The following is an 18676-nucleotide window of genomic DNA, read 5'->3' as shown; positions in this document are numbered from 1 at the left end:
TCTTGCGGTTCCAGACTGCAGCGCCTTTAACCGCACGGCCACTTCGGCCGGCTCCTTGTCAGTGTATTTGTTCATTGAAGCAATAAAACAAACTATGCATTTTCAGATAATCTCTCCACTCCTCAAACAATTACACCATGAGAAAACAGACACGGGAGAGTGTTGTCTCCCCGATCACAAGAATTCATACAGTAGTGGCGGATGATTTTTCAGCAGTAATCCACATTCCAAAATAGACAAAGTTTCAATTTTACTTTTCAAAAATGAAGATAAGTGATTTCAGCTAGAAATTTGTGGGTATAATATGGGCTTTCATTTTTATTTCCAATTAAAGAGTTAAGCCAGAATGATAGATAGTGAGTCCCATATAAACACATTCTTAAAAGTTTTATAGGCTCTGTGCCTCACATATGTTGGGATCCAGTTGCTGGAATGTTCAGTCAGATCCATAACTTGTCGTGTAACCACCAGGCATTCTGGAGAACCCTCTTCCAGGCAGTCAAGTAGCAAGCCTTACACATGGGGCATGGGCAGTTACAGAGTTGGCACAGATGTATTGCATTTCCTGTATAATCAACTCACTTCCTCTGTCTGATGTTACACCTTGGACCAGTTTTTCTGCTCCTGCCAGAAGTACCACAGTTTTCCTGAAACTGATGTTAGCCCCGTATATACACTCCTGGAAATGGAAAAAAGAACACATTGACACCGGTGTGTCAGACCCACCATACTTGCTCCGGACACTGCGAGAGGGCTGTACAAGCAATGATCACACGCACGGCACAGCGGACACACCAGGAACCGCGGTGTTGGCCGTCGAATGGCGCTAGCTGCGCAGCATTTGTGCACCGCCGCCGTCAGTGTCAGCCAGTTTGCCGTGGCATACGGAGCTCCATCGCAGTCTTTAACACTGGTAGCATGCCGCGACAGCGTGGACGTGAACCGTATGTGCAGTTGACGGACTTTGAGCGATGGCGTATAGTGGGCATGCGGGAGGCCGGGTGGACGTACCGCCGAATAGCTCAACACGTGGGGCGTGAGGTCTCCACAGTACATCGATGTTGTCGCCAGTGGTCGGCGGAAGGTGCACGTGCCCGTCGACCTGGGACCGGACCGCAGCGACGCACGGATGCACGCCAAGACCGTAGGATCCTACGCAGTGCCGTAGGGGACCGCACCGCCACTTCCCAGCAAATTAGGGACACTGTTGCTCCTGGGGTATCGGCGAGGACCATTCGCAACCGTCTCCACGAAGCTGGGCTACGGTCTCGCACACCGTTAGGCCGTCTTCCGCTCACGCCCCAACATCGTGCAGCCCGCCTCCAGTGGTGTCGCGACAGGCGTGAATGGAGGGACGAATGGAGACGTGTCGTCTTCAGCGATGAGAGTCGCTTCTGCCTTGGTGTCAATGATGGTCGTATGCGTGTTTGGCGCCGTGCAGGTGAGCGCCACAATCAGGACTGCATACGACCGAGGCAACAGGGCCAACACCCGGCATCATGGTGTGGGGAGCGATCTCCTACACTGGCCGTACACCACTGGTGATCGTCGAGGGGACACTGAATAGTGCACGGTACATCCAAACCGTCATCGAACCCATCGTTCTACCATTCCCAGACCGGCAAGGGAACTTGCTGTTCCAACAGGACAATGCACGTCCGCATGTATCCCGTGCCACCCAACGTGCTCTAGAAGGTGTAAGTCAACTATCCTGGCCAGCAAGATCTCCGGATCTGTCCCCCATTGAGCATGTTTGGGACTGGATGATGCGTCGTCTCACGCGGTCTGCACGTCCAGCACGAACACTGGTCCAACTGAAGCGCCAGGTGGAAATGGCATGGCAAGCCGTTCCACAGGACTACACCCAGCATCTCTACGATCGTCTCCATGGGAGAACAGCAGCCTGCATTGCTGCGAAAGGTGGATATACACTGTACTAGTGCCGACATTGTGCAGCTGTGTTGCCTGTGTCTATGTGCCTGTGGTTCTGTCAGTGTGATCATGTGATGTATCTGACCACAGGAATGTGTCAATAAAGTTTCCCCTTCCTGGGACAATGAATTCACGGTGTTCTTATTTCAATTGCCAGGAGTGTAATTTTGAGATACGATTGGTCAGTAACTTGTACATTGTGGTCCATCAGCTACCATAGTTTCTGCCTTATTAACTCTCAGAAAATAATGTGAAGAGCAAGATTCACCCGGAACATACCCTCTTTGAAAATGAAACATTTACAGCCGTCCTTATGTTGTTATTTATTGCGTACAAAGTGCATTTTCTTAGAATAGTGAATGACCGTAGTCCCCCAGACCTCCTGGCACAAGGATGGAGATACAAACAATATCCTCTTTGATTCCTTGCCACGATGTTTAGAGGTCCAGATTGTAACATGTTAGGGCTTCACACCATGAAGAATATTCTGTGATGTGTAGTTTGTCGGTCTTAATTATTTGTGTATTGCCATATGCCTTATCTGTGGTATTAATTCATTTCAATAGTACGTATCCTTCTCAGTCTTAAAATTTCAACCAACGATACTGTATATGAGACATTTACACTGCCTGAAAAGAGAAAAAAGAAAAAGGAAAAAGAACCATAAGGGCAGGAGGTAACGAAATGAAACTTGACAGGGTATGTAGTGTTATTTAAGTGATTACAAAATTAAGTCTAATTTACAAAGAATTTGGTGGTATGAACTCATTTGTCAGTATGATGTTGCACCCCCTCTGGCCTGGATGCATGCAATGATTTTGTTGGTAAGGGTATCATAGGGCCATTATGTTCTGTCCTGAGGCAAGCTGCCACATTACTGTTGTAATTGGTCATTGATACCCTTGAGTACTGGCTATGGGATGGAGTTGGCTTCCAAGTTGGTCCCACACATTCTATCGGGCACAGATCTGGGGATCTTGCTGGCTACAAGAGTACCTCAACAACCCACAGACAGTTTGTGGAGACATGTGCAATGTGTGGACGATCATCATTCTGTTGAACAATGGCACCACGAGATTGTCGCATGAGAAGTAACACATGAGGACATAGGACGTACATGATGTACCAATGCGCTGTCATGAGTTCTCTCAGTCATTACTAGTCATGATGTGAAGTCATACCAGATGGCTCTCCACACCATATTGCTAGGAGTAAAGCACTGTGCCTCTTTAAAACATTGGAAGAATGGGACCTCTCCTCCAGTCTATTGCTGTACTCGTTGAATATGCTCATCCGGATAGTGCAGAACGGTGATTCATCACTGAACACTATGTAATGCAGTTCATCAGCACACTATGCTGCCTGGTCATGGTACCACTCTAACATTGTCCTTATGAATCTTAGGCAATCTGTATAACCTGGGAGGAATGGGTACCTGTGTACAAAGTCTCTTTGCCACATCATCAGAGATTGTGCTGTTCTTTAGGGCTTTAAAGTTTTTGTTGTATTTTGGCTGGACAGTCTTGTTTTGAATGCTATAGGCAGAGTCGTCCAATAGTTGATTCATCTTTCTTGTGTACCATGTGGTTATAATTAAAGTGCAGTTACTCACGGAGGTCCAGCGTGAGCTGTAATTATCGTATGGCAGCAAAACTTGGTAGTTATTCTAATGAGTTAATGTGGAACAAATTTATGCTGGAAAAAAATTAGTTACAATTTTGGACAGCAGGTGCAAATTTGGTGCCGTGAATGCAAGAAAAACATATGGAAATGTTTCCATAATGTACTGGATTACGAATGGGATGTGGGCAGGAAAGGTCAGAAAAGTGAGAAAGGCATAATGTTAATTTTATTGCTAACAGTCTTGGATGAGAACAGTGGTATTTACATAGTTGCATTCTTCCAAAGCAGAAGTCACATGCTGTGCAAGGAGACCTCAATAACATGCAGACATCATGGTACACCTGACAGACCCTCTTGATGTATTCTCTTCAAAGAAGAGTGGGTCGAGAATAAAGGTGCTTGTGAATCCACAGTACACAAAATTCAACAGTATTGGATATTCACTGCACCCTGTTGTGTAAAATGTACCTTGTCACACAATAAAATATAGCCCAGCCACATATCTTCAAGCTCAATCCATGCCAGAAACTAAAGAGCAAATTTAGAATGTTGCTGCAAAGTTTCAAATGGCTCTGAGCACTATGGGACATAACATCTGAGGTCGTCAGTCGCCTAGAACTTAGAACTACTTAAACCTAACTAACCTAATGACATCACACACATCCATGCTCAAGGCAGGATTCAAACCTGCGACCGTAGCAGTCGCGCGGTTCCAAACTGAAGCGCCTAGAACCGTTCGGCCACCGCGGCCGGCAATGTTGCTGCAGATCATGAGGGTCAGTTGCTGCACCATCTTTATCTTGTATGGGTACTGGTGTAATATAGCCAAAAAACTTGCTGTACTGTTGACCATGGGATGGACAATTCTCATGAAACTGCGCGAGTGCTATGTCTACGCGAGGGACAAGCTGCATGGCCAGTTACAGTAGCAGGTACTTTTCCAGGTGCCACACCAAGCTCACCCGTGTTTTTTAATTTCATTATCATCTTCTTTAAATCATTTGACGACATCTGTCCTCTCTTCTTTCAATCAACGGTAATCTCTCTGTGCAGCACTGTAATTGCTGCCGTTCACATACAAGTGTTTCACTAACAGCGCACGGTCTCTCTTCTCGATAGCCGTACTGTTCACTCACGTTATGGCTTGTCAAATGACAGTGTGGATGTCACACTGTCAAACAAACAGTGTACAGTGCTAGATTTGCACCTAGTGACCAAAATTGCAACTGATATTTTGTCTCCCATAAATTGGTTCTACATTAACATATCTACCAAGTTTCACTCCCATACAATAATTACAGCCCGCACTGGACTTCCATGAGTAGCTGCACTTTAATTAAAACTACCCAGAGCATCGATATGCACAGAATGACAGTTGAGTTACATTTAACCACAGGTAAGATCACTATATCAGAATCATTACATAGAGATCAAAGCACTAACATCCTTCCAGCTGACATATCGTTTTTTGGTACTGGGCCTGTGTCAGGGCATGACACATCTCCTTCCTCATATCCTCAGCAGTGTCCCTGTGTGCATGCACTGAAGCTCTTGCTTCATTGTCTGACAGGTGGCTTAGCTATCCTTCCCATTACCATTCAGGAAATCTTCGCTATTGACCAACGAATTTGATGCCTTCATGCCTGCACATTTTCTGCTTTGACTTGCATAAATAGGAGGCTTCATTCACTGCTCAGCATTGTGTTTGTCACACCTGAAGATGTCGGTCAGTTGTGCCGATGAAATATTGTGGGGAATTTTATGACAACATCTGATATGTTGCATGAGAACCGTTTCTACAGAATGATTCCAGTTGTTCTGATTGTATGCCATAATTTCTTAAAGGACTAACATACTAATGCCAATCTGCAAATAGGAAAACTAGAACTCTCCGAAGGGGTTCCAGAAGGGTTTCAATAAAATACTGTTTTCCAGAAACTTTGGCCGCATGGGGTAGCCGCGGTGTCTGAGGCGCCCTACGCAGCCCCCCTCACACATTGGAGGTTCGAGTCCTCCCTCAGGCATGGGTGTATGTGTTGTCCTTAGTGTAAGTTAGTTTAAGTTCGATTAAGTAGTGTGTAAGCCTAGGGACCGAGGATCTCAGCAGTTTGGACCCATAGGAACTTACCACTTCCAGGAACCTTGTTGGTTGAATAGCCTCATTATAGCTAACAACTGACCACCAAAGTGAAGAAACTGAATGACTAATCCTACACAAAAGAATTTTGTGGCTGTAGTTATCACTATTATGCATACTTACATAACAGAACCTTAAATTGGCAGTACATAGTGTTACAAGGTAAGTGAATGATACATTTGCCAGAAAAGCTAGTTACGGTAACCATTAACGTGTCATCGCTGTTCAGTTATATGTAGGCTGGATTTGTTGAGCTTGAAGTAAGGTAATAATCTCAAATACTTTAAGCATTTTCACTGTCAAAAGTTTTTCTTTTCCACTGTAGATGTAAAAGTCGAGTATGAAAAATGTGACCTTTATCATGTGATCATGTGAATATCCAATCATAATGACCTATTCCAGATATTAACTTGTTGAATGTATTTTGTCAGGGAAGATTTGTCATGGTGACACTGGAAGTCATATTCAGCTACATGATAATTCTCCACCATTAACTTTGTGTTCCTCCCCCTCCCCCCGATCTACAGGTCTTCATCAGCCCCATCGCACATACTCATTTGAAAGCAGGTAACATTCTGTAGTTATGTGCCTGTTTACCACTATTTCTCAGACAGCCATTCTCAAAATGAAACTACAAAAATGCACAATAGCCATAGAAAACTGGGTGATGTATAGTTGATCATAACACTAGCATTCGACACTGGATACATTGTATAAATCATTCACAAAGCCGGCCGGAGTGGCCATGTGGTTCTAGGCGCTGCAGTCTGGAGCCGAGCGACTGCTACGGTCGCAGGTTCAAGTCTTGCTTCGGGCATGGATGTGTGTGATGTCCTTAGGTTAGTTAGGTTTAATTAGTTCCAAGTTCTAGGCGACTGATGACCTCAGTTAAGTCCCATAGTGCTCAGAGCCATTTGAACCATTTTTTCATTTACAAAGTCTCGGCAAGAGTTCCATTAGCCATCACTAGTAATTCTGGGAGACTGGAATTACCAATAACATCTTTATTGAAACAGAGACATCTCCAGAAACATATGAGAATATTGCATAGACAGTGGTGGATTGTTAAAAAAAGCCATCGCTATAGGAAGCCAGGCTTCAGCTTTCAACAACCTTCCACCAGTTATTCACTGAGCTACCTTGGACTTTAGTTTTGTCAACACGGAGGAATAAACGTGGCATTATCTATCATATTATTGCTCTCACTAGTTACACAACAAATAGCTTGCAGCTCATGGTTAGCAATAACACACAATTGTCTTTGAGTCCAGGAAATTCTGTATTTGCTTCTAGTGCAGATTCAAACCGTGTCATCCTCCCTTTTGTAAACTAGCTGAAAGCTGTTTAACTTGGACAACACTTTACAGATCTTTCTTTCCAGCCTTGAAAATGCCTATGATGTCTCGTGTAACATAGTATCTTTGAACAGCTCCAAAAAATTGAGGTTTCAAATACACTGCCGCCAGTTTCTCTGTGACAGGTATATTGGCCACCAGCTTGCGTGACAGGTATATTGGCACCAGCTTGCATGACAGGTATATTGGCCACCAGCTTGCATGGCAGGTAGAGTGGCCACCGGATTACATTAGTTTTATTCACGTTTAGTTTTGTTACCAGGCCCAATAGATTATTTAAGGGGCATGAACTGCATCAGTTGGTGAGATCCCTGTGAAGAATATGGAGATGCTGTGTACGTGTATGAGACGGCATTATCAGCACTTGACAGAATTTGAAAGGGGCCCTCACTATGGGTCTCCATTTGGATGGCTAATGGAACTGTGCAATATCCAGATTTATGGGACATTCAGATGTGACAGTGGCCAAATGCTGAAATACAAGGGAATGTGAGAGCAGGCAGTCTCATCATCAAGGTTCCAGTCGACCACATCCGACTACCAAAAAGATCACCATATTGTGCATCAGGCACTTTGTAATCTTGTAACATCTGTGCCAGCCATCCAAAAGCAAGTAATGCACTCCCTGCAACATTCTGTGTCATCCCGCATCATTGATAGGAGACTGTCAGCAACTGGACTAGGAATTACCACTCAGTGCTCAGGCTTCCATTAACACCAAAGCACAAACCTGCGTTTGGAGTGGTGCCGTGACCAGGAAGTGTGGAATGCTGATGGGTTATGCTACATTGTGTTCTAAGATTACTCACTGTTCTGCACTACACAGGAGGACCGTAGTAAGTCTGATGGTGACCTGGGCACAGGTCCTATTCTTCCAATGTTTTGGAGAGGCTCAGTGGTGTTACTTCTGGTGTCTTCATGTGGGGAGTCATCAGTTATGACATCGAGTCGTGGCTTATAGTGACTGAGGGAACTCTGATGGTACAATACATCACAGACAACCTGTGTCCTCATGGCAGGACCTCTAATACAGCATTGTGGTGCCACCGCTGTCTGTGGCATCTCCAGACAAGGCTTCGCTGATCATCAGAACTGAATTCAAAGCAGGATTCATCACTGAAGGCAGTTCTACTCCACTCCAGTCAATGAGATTCCAAGCTGAAAATGTGTCTGGAGACACCCCGGACAGCGGGGGGATACCAACTTGTCAACCGCCGTACGACTCACCAGCCAGGCGTGAGGGTCTGGGGTGCTATTTCATTTCATAGCAAGACTCCTTTGGTCGTTATCTGCAGCACCCTTATCACACAGAAGTACATTGATGATATTCTACACCCCTTTATGTTGCTCTTCATAGCCTGCCGTTCTAGGCTTACATTTCAGCAAGATAGTGCCTTCCACTGCTTGTCTTCATGCTTGCCAAATGCTACGTTGGCCAGTAAGATCACTGGATCTCTCCTGAATTGAGAATGTTTGGAGCATTATGGGCAGGGACCTCCTGCACCTTAGCATTTTGACACTCTGATTTGCCATCTGGACAGAATATGGCATATCCCTCAGGAGGACATCCAACAACTCTCTCACTCAATGTCAAGCCGAATAACTATTTGCTAAGGACCAGTGGTGGATCAACATGTTACTGACTTGCCCAGTTTCTGAAGCTCTTTCTCTTGAAGAAATCATCCAATTTTTGTGAAATTGTAATCATTTATTTTTTATTACATGTGCATCACATCCACCTATTTCCATCCCATTCTGATAATTCTTTTGTGGTGCAATGATTTTTTTTCCTTCTTATTCTTCTTAGAGTGTATTTTTCGAGTATATTGTGGGATCACTTATGTATTGAAAGGAGGAAGAAAACACTTGGTTTGTGTGTACCAGTGGAGAATGCTGTGTTTGGAACACAGTGTGATGAGTGAAGACCGAGTGAGAGAGTGTGACCAGCGTCAGTAACATAAATAGCCAGGCACAGGTGGCGCTAGAGATGTGCCTGCGCATACATCCTGTGCAATGGATTTGCTGCAGTGTGCCTCTCTGGCAGGCGACCCCCATGGCATTCAAGGCTGAAAACAGACTAGTTGTAACTGCGACCAGCCGGTGACTGTGGTATTGATGAATTTAGTTTCCACTGAAGGGGATTATACCCCTTTGGTTTACCACAGTTCTCCCCATATAGAGGGGCAAAGAGCAATGCTTATGGAGTGGCCCCACAACTGGCTGAAAGCCCAGGGTTGCAGTGGACGAGTGTGATGTCCATGGCATCATCAGAAGGGCTCATAGGCTTTACCAGTCCCGGTCAGCACATGCACGGGTCCTGGGTCATGGCAATGTGGAGTGGTTGCCAGAGGGCATTCCATATCCACATCCAGAGGGCAAGGGAGGCTGCATCGGAGGTGCTGCTTGGTAAGGTTTGACGGCATTTACAGGAGAGGGTTCGGCAGAGTTTGGTGTTCATTGGTTCGGCAGAGTTTGGTGTTCATTGGGTGGCCTAGAAAAGGAGACTAATAAGTGTTCAGCTGGGGCGATGGGTCAGGTTGTGGAGGAGGAGGAAGCACAGGTTCTAAAACTTGACTGAGAAAAGACAGAGACTGGGAAAGAGAGGAATGGCACACTGCATCACTGAGGTGGCCATCCAGAGATGTGACCGGGAACAGAGGAGGTTGTTCACCCTGCCACAAGCAGAGTTGGTTTTGATGATGGGTCACCATTCTACCACCCACATCCAATGTGAATATCCAGTGGCCTTGTTGATGCTTGATGACCGTCAGGATCCATTTTTCCTGACGCCCAAAACTGCACACCCACACTTCGGTATCAGGCATGAACCATGGAGAGGGTGGAGGAGGCAGCATGGTCAGAGTTGGCAGTAGCAAGTGTAAGAACATGCAAGGCTGGCAGCCATGGTGAGAGTTCCAACTGGGTATCCAGTCTGTGCATTAGTGCTGGATGTGGCAGTTCGCTTGTTATAATATCTTATCGTTGCTCATGCTGCCTGCAACGCAAGACATGGTTATGGGAAAGTGTTCCATGGTGTGCTGGGTTGAACGCTGGATTGGGACCCATTGAGAGGATGAGAAGGCATCTGTGCTGAGTAGTAGTTTGGAAGTGTATCTCATAGGTATCTCTGCTGAGAAATAAAACCCATCACTGGAGCTGATGGGTTGTGCAATTGAGCAGCTTAATGACTGGGCCAAAGAGTGATATTAATGGTTTATCGCCAGTGATTAAGTGTAGCTTGGTTCTGTAGAGAGATACATGGAACGTTAATGGAAATTGGATTGCAAGGGCTTCGTTTTTCAGTCTGGGAATAATTCTGAGTGGTGTTGAATGTCTTTGAAGCATAAGTAATCGGTTGCTCAGAGCCGTCAGCATTACATTATGTTACGGCTTCACCTGAAGCCCTTTCCGATATGTCAGCTGCCACTACAGACTGCTTCACCGACTGGAAAGTCGCAAGGTAAGGTATGGAGATTAAGACCTGTTTGAGTCTCTGGTGTGCCCATTCATAATCCTTTGACCAGGAAAAGGAGATAACATTCTTCCACACAGTGCTTAGGTGGTTAGCAATCATTGCAGAAAATGTGAATGAATTTACCGTAATAAGCTATCTTTCAGAGAAAAGATTCAAGCTCGTTTAAGTTTGAGGGGCAGAGGAGAGCTTTGATAGGTTCCACATGTTTCTTTGTAGGCTGCAGTCCATTGTGAGAAACGACATGAGAGAGATATTACACCGATGGTTGAAAAAAACTTTGATTTTTCCTGATTACATTTGAGGCCAGTGGCCTGCAGCATGTGCAACAGTTTGCTCAGGTTTTGTAAATGTTCCTTTGTTGTGGCCCTAGTGACTGCAATGCCATTTAAGTAACTAATGCAGCCCGTAATATCCGTAAGCAGTTACTCAAGGAACTGTTGAAATAGATTCAGTGCACCAGCGAAATCAAAAACTAGATGTTTAAACTTGTAAAGGCTGTGTGGTGTGTTTGTGACCAATACCGTTTATGATTCATCAAGTTTCACCTGCAAAGAATCTTCAGCCAGGGTTATTTTTGAAAAATTCTGTCCATCCGGGAGTGAGGTGAAAAGTTCTTCTGGTTTGGGAATCAGATAAGTGTCTGTTTCCAGCTATGAGTTTACTGTAATCATAAAATCACCATATAATTCAAAGTTTTCCCACTGGTGAATTCTTGATCACCAGCGGCATTGCCCACTCACTGACAGAAATAGGTTCAGTGACATCCAAGGCCATCAACTTGTCCAGCTCATATTTTATTGCATCATCCAGGGTATGGGCTGTGCGCCGAAGAAAAGAGGTCACACCGAGTTTTTCAATGTTATATGTGCCATGAACTTTGTAGCCTTCCTGAGGTTTCCAGGAAAAATTTCTGGGCACTACTGAAAAATGTCTTCCAGTTCCTTAAAAGAGAATTGTTTGGAGATGAGGGTCACCGAGTCATCAGTGGCAAAACCAAAAGCGGAAAAAGCATCTAAACCGAAAACGTTCACTGTGTTTGCAGTGTGCAAGGGCTTCATTTTTCAGTCTGGGAATAATTCTGAGTGATGTTGAGTGTCTTTGAAGCATAAGTAATCGGTTGCTCAGAGCCGTCAATGTTATATTATTATGTTAGGGCTGTGGTAAGAAGTTTGTCCTAGCTGTCAAGCATCGAGCTGGAGGTACATAGGGAAGTTCAGGGAAGAAGCTGATGCTTTGATGTCTGCCTGTAGTTGAATCTCCCTGTTGTACATTGCCAACATAATGAGCAATTTCTGCGACATCACTGTTGCTTTACACAGTCTGTGACAATTACATTAGCATCCTTATGGTTCTAACAGTGAGGAGATGTCCATCTTTATTGCAAGTAAAACATTGTGCCCACCTGTCAGGGCAGTTATCCCAGGACTGCATATGATAACAGTCAAAGCACGGCAGAAGCAAATACCTGTTGCGGGACTGCAATTGTGTTCCGCGTTTGTGAGGCAGGAATGGAGCCTGGGCGTGTTTACGGTCTATGGCTGCTACTTCCTCCATGTCAGCCAAGTTTCTCTCAGTACCCTGGTCGGATACTACTGCCACCACATCTGCCCAAGATTCCAAATGGCAGCCAACTCCCTGGGAGACTTGCCAGTTATTGAGTCGATTGTAATACATCCCCCAAAGTGAGGTCATTGAACTGTAATGCCTTTTGACGCACTTGCATGTTGGGGGCTGCTTTAATAATAGTATATCTAATCATGACTTCCACATAAGATTCATTAGCTGTGGGGGTAATAAAACTGCATTTTCCAATGAATCCCTGTAGTTCAGCTGCCCAAGCACTGTATGAGTGTGCTGTTTTTGACAGTGATAGAGTTCCACTCGGCGCAATATAACGTGACGGTGTCTGCAAAATTGAGTGTTTAATAGAGCACACATTTCATCCAAACCTAGCTGAGCTGGTTCAATGATGAAGTCTGCCTGAAAAGTAGCCAGCGACGGTGGCTGCTGGGGTGTAGGTTCCATGTTCACCAGATGTAGCATGAGGTTCGACAACGATCGTCAGCACTTATATTGTAACTAAGAACATAAAAATAGCACAGCAGATTCATCAGCCAATATATTTGATAGTTCAAGCTTTAAAGCAAACCACAAGAATAGTCCAGTGTATCAGCCAACATTACAGTATGTAGAGAAGTGGTCTGAATACAGTACAGTGAGCAAAGACGGTATGAGAGTCAGTGGCACTCTTGTAAGTAAATAGGTGGTCGTAGTCAAGCTGATCGCAGGTGGCACTGGAGGGACGCCTGCACAGATATCCTGCACGGCGGATCTACTCCGGTGTCTCTCCCTAGCAATCGACCCCCATGGCATTCGAGGTGGAAAACAAACGAGTCACAACAGCTCAGATAACGAAAGTCTCAGCTTTATCTACATAAGAAAAATCTGGTACTGCAATTTTAATAATTATGTGATGATTGTAATATACTAATTTTAGCAGACATACATTGTATGTACCATTATGAAATGGTAGTTGAAGTTTGCGTGTTTGTCCACTTCATGGATTGTTATCTAATGATGTTTTGGAACATCCATTGCCTTTAACACCAGACATACTAACCACCACCAAATGTCTAACTCCAGAGGGAGTAATGCTGACCATAAAAACCTAGCTGGCCACGAAAATCTGGTGCTAAGTGGGTAGTTAAGATTTAAGAATAATTGCCAGTTTCAAAACTATAAATTACAGCAGGTGAAAATTTCTACGCTATATGCGTTGCACAAGACTAAATTCTACTACTATTTTTGTTGCTCATTCGTTTTAGAGGATTTTTTACCTATTGTTAACATTAAAATAATGAAGTTATTTCAGTTTATCAAAAGAAATCACATTTAGTATATAGACATCATTAATTTTTTGGTAAATGATATTTCTTGCAGGTATACCAAAGAGCTGACCTTAACAGAGTTCTGATGTCCCAAGCAATAGGTCCTTACTGTGACTTGAAGCAGGATGTTACTAGTTGGAACTTCACCGAAGGTGCAGCAGTGGCTTTAGAGATGCAAGAATATGAAAGAGAACGTAAGATAACTTTATTTTTTGTCACTTATTTAAGATCCTTTAAGTGAACTACGTGAAGCAAATTTGATTGCGTACGTCCTCTAACTTATTGTTCATTCTTCTGTACAAGATTCATTTCTGTTGCTTATAATTTCTATCTACAGATGGAATACTTATGTATGCCTCTACCTCAGAACATTGATTATGCTAGTGTTTGTTAACTTACAAGATGTACAACTTTGCTTATTCCATTTGCCGAAAGGTGGCGACAATGGTAAGTAGCGGTAAAAAGAAACAGATCGCAGATGTCATGCAGTTAGCTTCGACCTCGGGCAACGCGTTTGAGCAGAGCATTAAAAGACAAACAGCCACAATACAGTGAGAGGCATGATAAAGTGATTTTGCAGCACTACAAAGCTTGACCCCCATGTTGCAAAAGAGGTCAAAACATACTTGGAAATGTTAAAATGGGAAGCCCTATCCCACCCACTGTATTCTCCAGACATTGCTCCTTCTGACTATCACCTGTTTAGATCAATGGCGCATGACCTGGCTGACCAATACTTCTGATCCCATGAAGAAGTCACAAATTGGATCGATTCGTAGATCACTTCAAAAGATGAACAATTTTTTTGATGCGGGATTCGTACACTGCCTGAAAGATGGGAGAAAGTAGTGGTCAGTGATGGAAAAGACTTTGAATGATACATGTGTAACCAATTTGTTTCATTAAAGCCTCAAATGTTGGGGAAAAATGGCGGAAGCAAAGTTGTACACCTTTTATAAATGGTAGGAACGTTGAGAGATTAGTGAGAGTGGGAGGGATGTGAGGCAAGAAGTCTGCATCTACACTATTTTCATGCCATTGTGATCGTTGGTAGAAACATTAGTGTACCTATAATATGCTTTTCAGTCACTAGCACACAAAGCAGAACCTAAAGTTGTGCTGTTACACAGCCTTTTGGTATATAGCTGTCATTTTCAGTGTGTGACATCCCTCCCTCCCTCCCCCCCTTCCTTCCTTTTCTGGTATCAGCCATTTTGTAGCTCATATAATTAGTTCCTATTGTTCTCACCATTAATGATAGTGTCCCTACATCAACTAGAGTGTGATTTCATTCCCTATCTGTGTCCTATGTGAGCCAGAGTTCCATTTGCAATACCTTCATCGATGACAGGACAGGAAACCATAATCTTCCTTCCTTCCTGCTAAAATGAGAGTTGTTGCAATAAGAAGACACAGTGTTGTTAAAATGAGTTTGTCTTTATAAAAACTGTAATCTGAAAATGTTATGAAGTTTGTTCTTTCTACCTCCAAAATGGGCTACAGGACTTAAGAGTGCCCTGAAATCTCTTGAGATACTTAGACTGTCATTAATTGACAGCCATTTAAGTAACCAGTTTTCAAGAGATAAAGACACTTCATGATGAGTAAAACTCTTTGTGATGAATAAAACTCTTCATACTAGAATGAAAATGGATTTAAAATTTGTCATGTCATATTGTTTTAAAACAATGGCGTGTCAGAAACTGGCATCATAGTTTGATTACGGTGAGTGTTTAAGGAAACAATGTTTTGAAAAAATGGAAATTCGGCATGAAGTTTTTCTATGAATGATTTTTTACAATTTTCACAAAGGCCCAATTTAACAATAATGTTGTCGATCACTTTGTTTGACATTTTCTAATTGATCATCTGCATAAAGGACTATCTACAACTAATTTGCTGAATTTTGCCATGGTCTTGCTTTTGTTGTCATCCAGCCAGTTGTAACTGAAGCTATCTTACCCCTTTTTTACACTACTATTTCAGTTCACCTTTATTGCAAGATTGAATGTTTGCCATAGTGTGTGTGCAGAAAGATTAATATTGGAATATGTTATATTTCCCAAACAATACATTCTTGCAAGGATTTTCCAAGTTGTTCTCCAAAGAAACCCCCGTACACCACATGCTGTAACCAGTCAAATTCATACCGTCCAAATCATATCTCTTATGATCCACAACTATTTGCCGTAATATTACCTCCTCTCTCTGCTGAGTCTAACTATTTACTTCTTTTATCTTGTCTTTACCAATTTCCACACTGAGGTACAACCAACCCCCCCCCCCCCCCAAATCCTTTTTCCAGTGCACAAAGGAAAAAATTCCAAACAAATTACCCTAACTCCTATATCGCTCATTGACTGACATCACCAGTTACCATAAATTCCTCTTCCTGGACAGTCCTTGGCACCTTCTGTGTTGCATCATGCACAAATAAGCTTTCTCTTTGTACTTTGTAGTCAGCACACTTTATTAATGTATAAGCAAAGAAATACATATTCTCATCCAGAACATCAAACAATCTCTTGCTTCGATGGGGTCAAGCTCTGTCTTGCATGAACCACATCTTGTTGAAATCGGGGTCACTTTTGGATAATGGAGATGAAACCATCACATAACATTCGATAGTCACCATGTCATCAAGGAATATTGCACCAATTATTCTGTGACTGGACATTGCACACCACACATTCACCTGTTGATGAGGGTGAAGAGACTTCTCGATCATGAAATGTGGATTCTCAGTCCGCCAAATGCACCAGTTTTTATTGATGAACTTATCTAAATGAAAGTTGGCTTTGTCGCTAAACCGTCCGTGCGCACGCGCATGCTAATTCCCATCAAGCCCCTTGATCAACTATGCAATTTGAACACCCCAACACAAGCCATTCAGAAGTTATGACGATTTTATTTAAAAAAAAAAAAAAAAAGAAGAAAGGGGGTTGTCTCAGTTGCCATTTGAATAACCCATTTCTCTTGTTACATCAGCATAATATTTTGAACATTCTGTATGATATAATTCCTCTATTTATATATGACTTTAGATTTACGATGTTCCCCAAACATAACTCCTTGGATTTTTGTTATGACACCAAATATGCATTTTCATGCGGTTTCTGCATTACTTTAAATGGCCCATGGTACACACACCAAAATTTCTATATTTTGGAGTCATGTTTTTGTGGTATCACATATTGATACCACCCTACTGGCATTCTAGAGTTGGTAATGGAATGGCAAGTTTCCATCTGACACTGATAGTGGTCACGTAGGATCTGATGGACCCAGTGGTGCATGTCTGCTGAGCCACACCTCCAACAGCTCTGTGCTATGAGCACCTTATGCCGTCGCAATATAGGACAGCCGACAGCAGCCACTCAGCTCACTTGCACTTGGAACCTCTATGCTACGACACCTTTGTTCGTGCTTTATCCTTGTTGACATTGAGGTAGCTGGACTCTGTTTCTTGTTGCATTATTTGTAATGAGTCTTCATAAGCTTGGAGAAATAAAAGTTAAGTAAATTGTCTGTTTGTTGTGTTATCTTGTTCATTAATAATTTCTAATCCTGTCTAGCTTTCCTACGACAACAGTTGCCACACCACTCTGTAGTCCATCTCTCCTTATTACCATTGTGTACAAAGTCGTACACAACAATTTTATGTGAGTGTTCCTTGGCCTTAACCAAAACTGTGTACCCAGTTTCAAATACAGCAGGTTTCAACCCATTCTCATGCAATGTATTTATTTCTTGTGCCTTTTTTCCAATTTGTTTCTTCACACTCTTCTCTCTCTCCTTAGAAGTTAGCTGTTGAATAATTGGGAACTCAGTTTCTTCATATATCAAATTACAAGATTTAACACCCAGCATGGGCTCTCAAGGAGCAAACCCTGTGGCCTCATGCCGTACATTCTTTATTATTGTCTCAAATGTAGGTACATAGCTGGCCCATGAAGTATGTTTTTTTATGGCAGTAGGTCCTGCACAACATACTCAAGTCCCTCATAACTCTCTTGCTCATGTTATCTTTTGGGAAATAAGCCAAAATTTAAATGTGCATTATATCATATCTCTCCATGCACTGTTTGAAAAGCTTAGACATAGTAAGGCTTCTGATTTACTCAGTTGTGTTATGTAATCATTTTTCAATACATCAGAAAGAATCCTTGTGTTTGCTCTCTTGGACTGATAGAATTTGACAAATTTTGAAAATGTGTCTAAGGCCACAAAAGTGTAACTACGTCGTCCTCTTGACACCAGCAAAGGACCAAACAAATCTACTGCTATTAGCTTTTTAGGTCTAGCAGTCAGTGCACTTTGTCTCAAACCTTCAGTTGGCATGGTAGTTGCCTTCACTTTCTGGCTTGTATCACAGCTGTGAAACACTTGCCTACCCCCCCTCCTCATGTTGTTAAATATGAAACTTTCTTGAAACTTGGCAGTACATCTATGTGCCCCAAAATGTCCATAGATTTATGCTCTAAGTCAATCAATTTATCTACCATCTGGTCCAGGAAGCATCGTCTCTGGTCTTCCACATTATCGGCCTTCCTTCTAAAAAGAACACCCTTGTGTTGTTTACAGTAGACTTAAACCTTGGAAAATCTTTTTGAGTTCAGATAATGCTTGAACAACTTCAAGTTTTCATGTGTATTTAGCTCATGCTTAATACTGTGGTAAATCATCTTAATCCTACTCTCATATTTAACCTTTTCAAAGTATAGTATTTTTATTCCTGTCACATACGCTACTCCCTCTCTATCATCTCCATTCGGTCTTAGCATCTGAGGCAAAGCATCCGCTATATCAATGAAAACAATCAGTTTTTGAAATATGATGTATTTGGATAAATAAAAAAATCAACTCGCCCAGGGGCAACAGGAGAACGTACATATAAAGATATGTAAATTTGCAAGCTTTTGGAGCTAGTGGCTCCTTCTTCTGGCAGAAGGGTTGAAGGGGAAGGAGGAGGGGTGAAGGGAAAGGACTAGTGATATTTAAGAAATAGGGAGAGTTTGGAAAAGTTGCCCGTGACCCTGCATTCTAGGAGACTTTTCCAAAGTCTCCCCGAGAGCTTGCAAATTTCTGTGCCTTTATATGTGCATCCTCCTGCCACTGCATGGTGAGTAGATTTTTTGTCTATCCAATTACATTGAAGCATCTGCTTTTATGTTCTCATCACTTCTTACATACCTTATCTCCATTGCAAACTGCTGCAGATACAGCACCCATCTAGCGATCCTACTATGTCATCCTCAGTGGTTCA

At 42.9% G+C, this 18676-nt stretch overlaps 1 protein-coding gene across 1 annotated transcript in view; it reads left to right on the top strand.

Annotated features, from left to right (window-relative positions):
• Window positions 1-18676, top strand: part of LOC124554785 — a 121815-nt gene that overhangs the window by 85189 nt on the left and 17950 nt on the right. Inside the window, exon 10 of the mRNA XM_047128433.1 lies at window positions 13463-13604. Within this exon, the coding sequence (XP_046984389.1) occupies window positions 13463-13604 (142 nt within the window). The remainder of the gene's footprint in view (window positions 1-13462; window positions 13605-18676) is intronic.

Source organism: Schistocerca americana, chromosome X, assembly GCF_021461395.2.
Source record: "Schistocerca americana isolate TAMUIC-IGC-003095 chromosome X, iqSchAmer2.1, whole genome shotgun sequence".
In the NCBI taxonomy this organism is placed as follows: Eukaryota; Metazoa; Arthropoda; class Insecta; order Orthoptera; family Acrididae; genus Schistocerca; species Schistocerca americana.
This window is presented reverse-complemented; position numbering and strand designations above follow the sequence as displayed.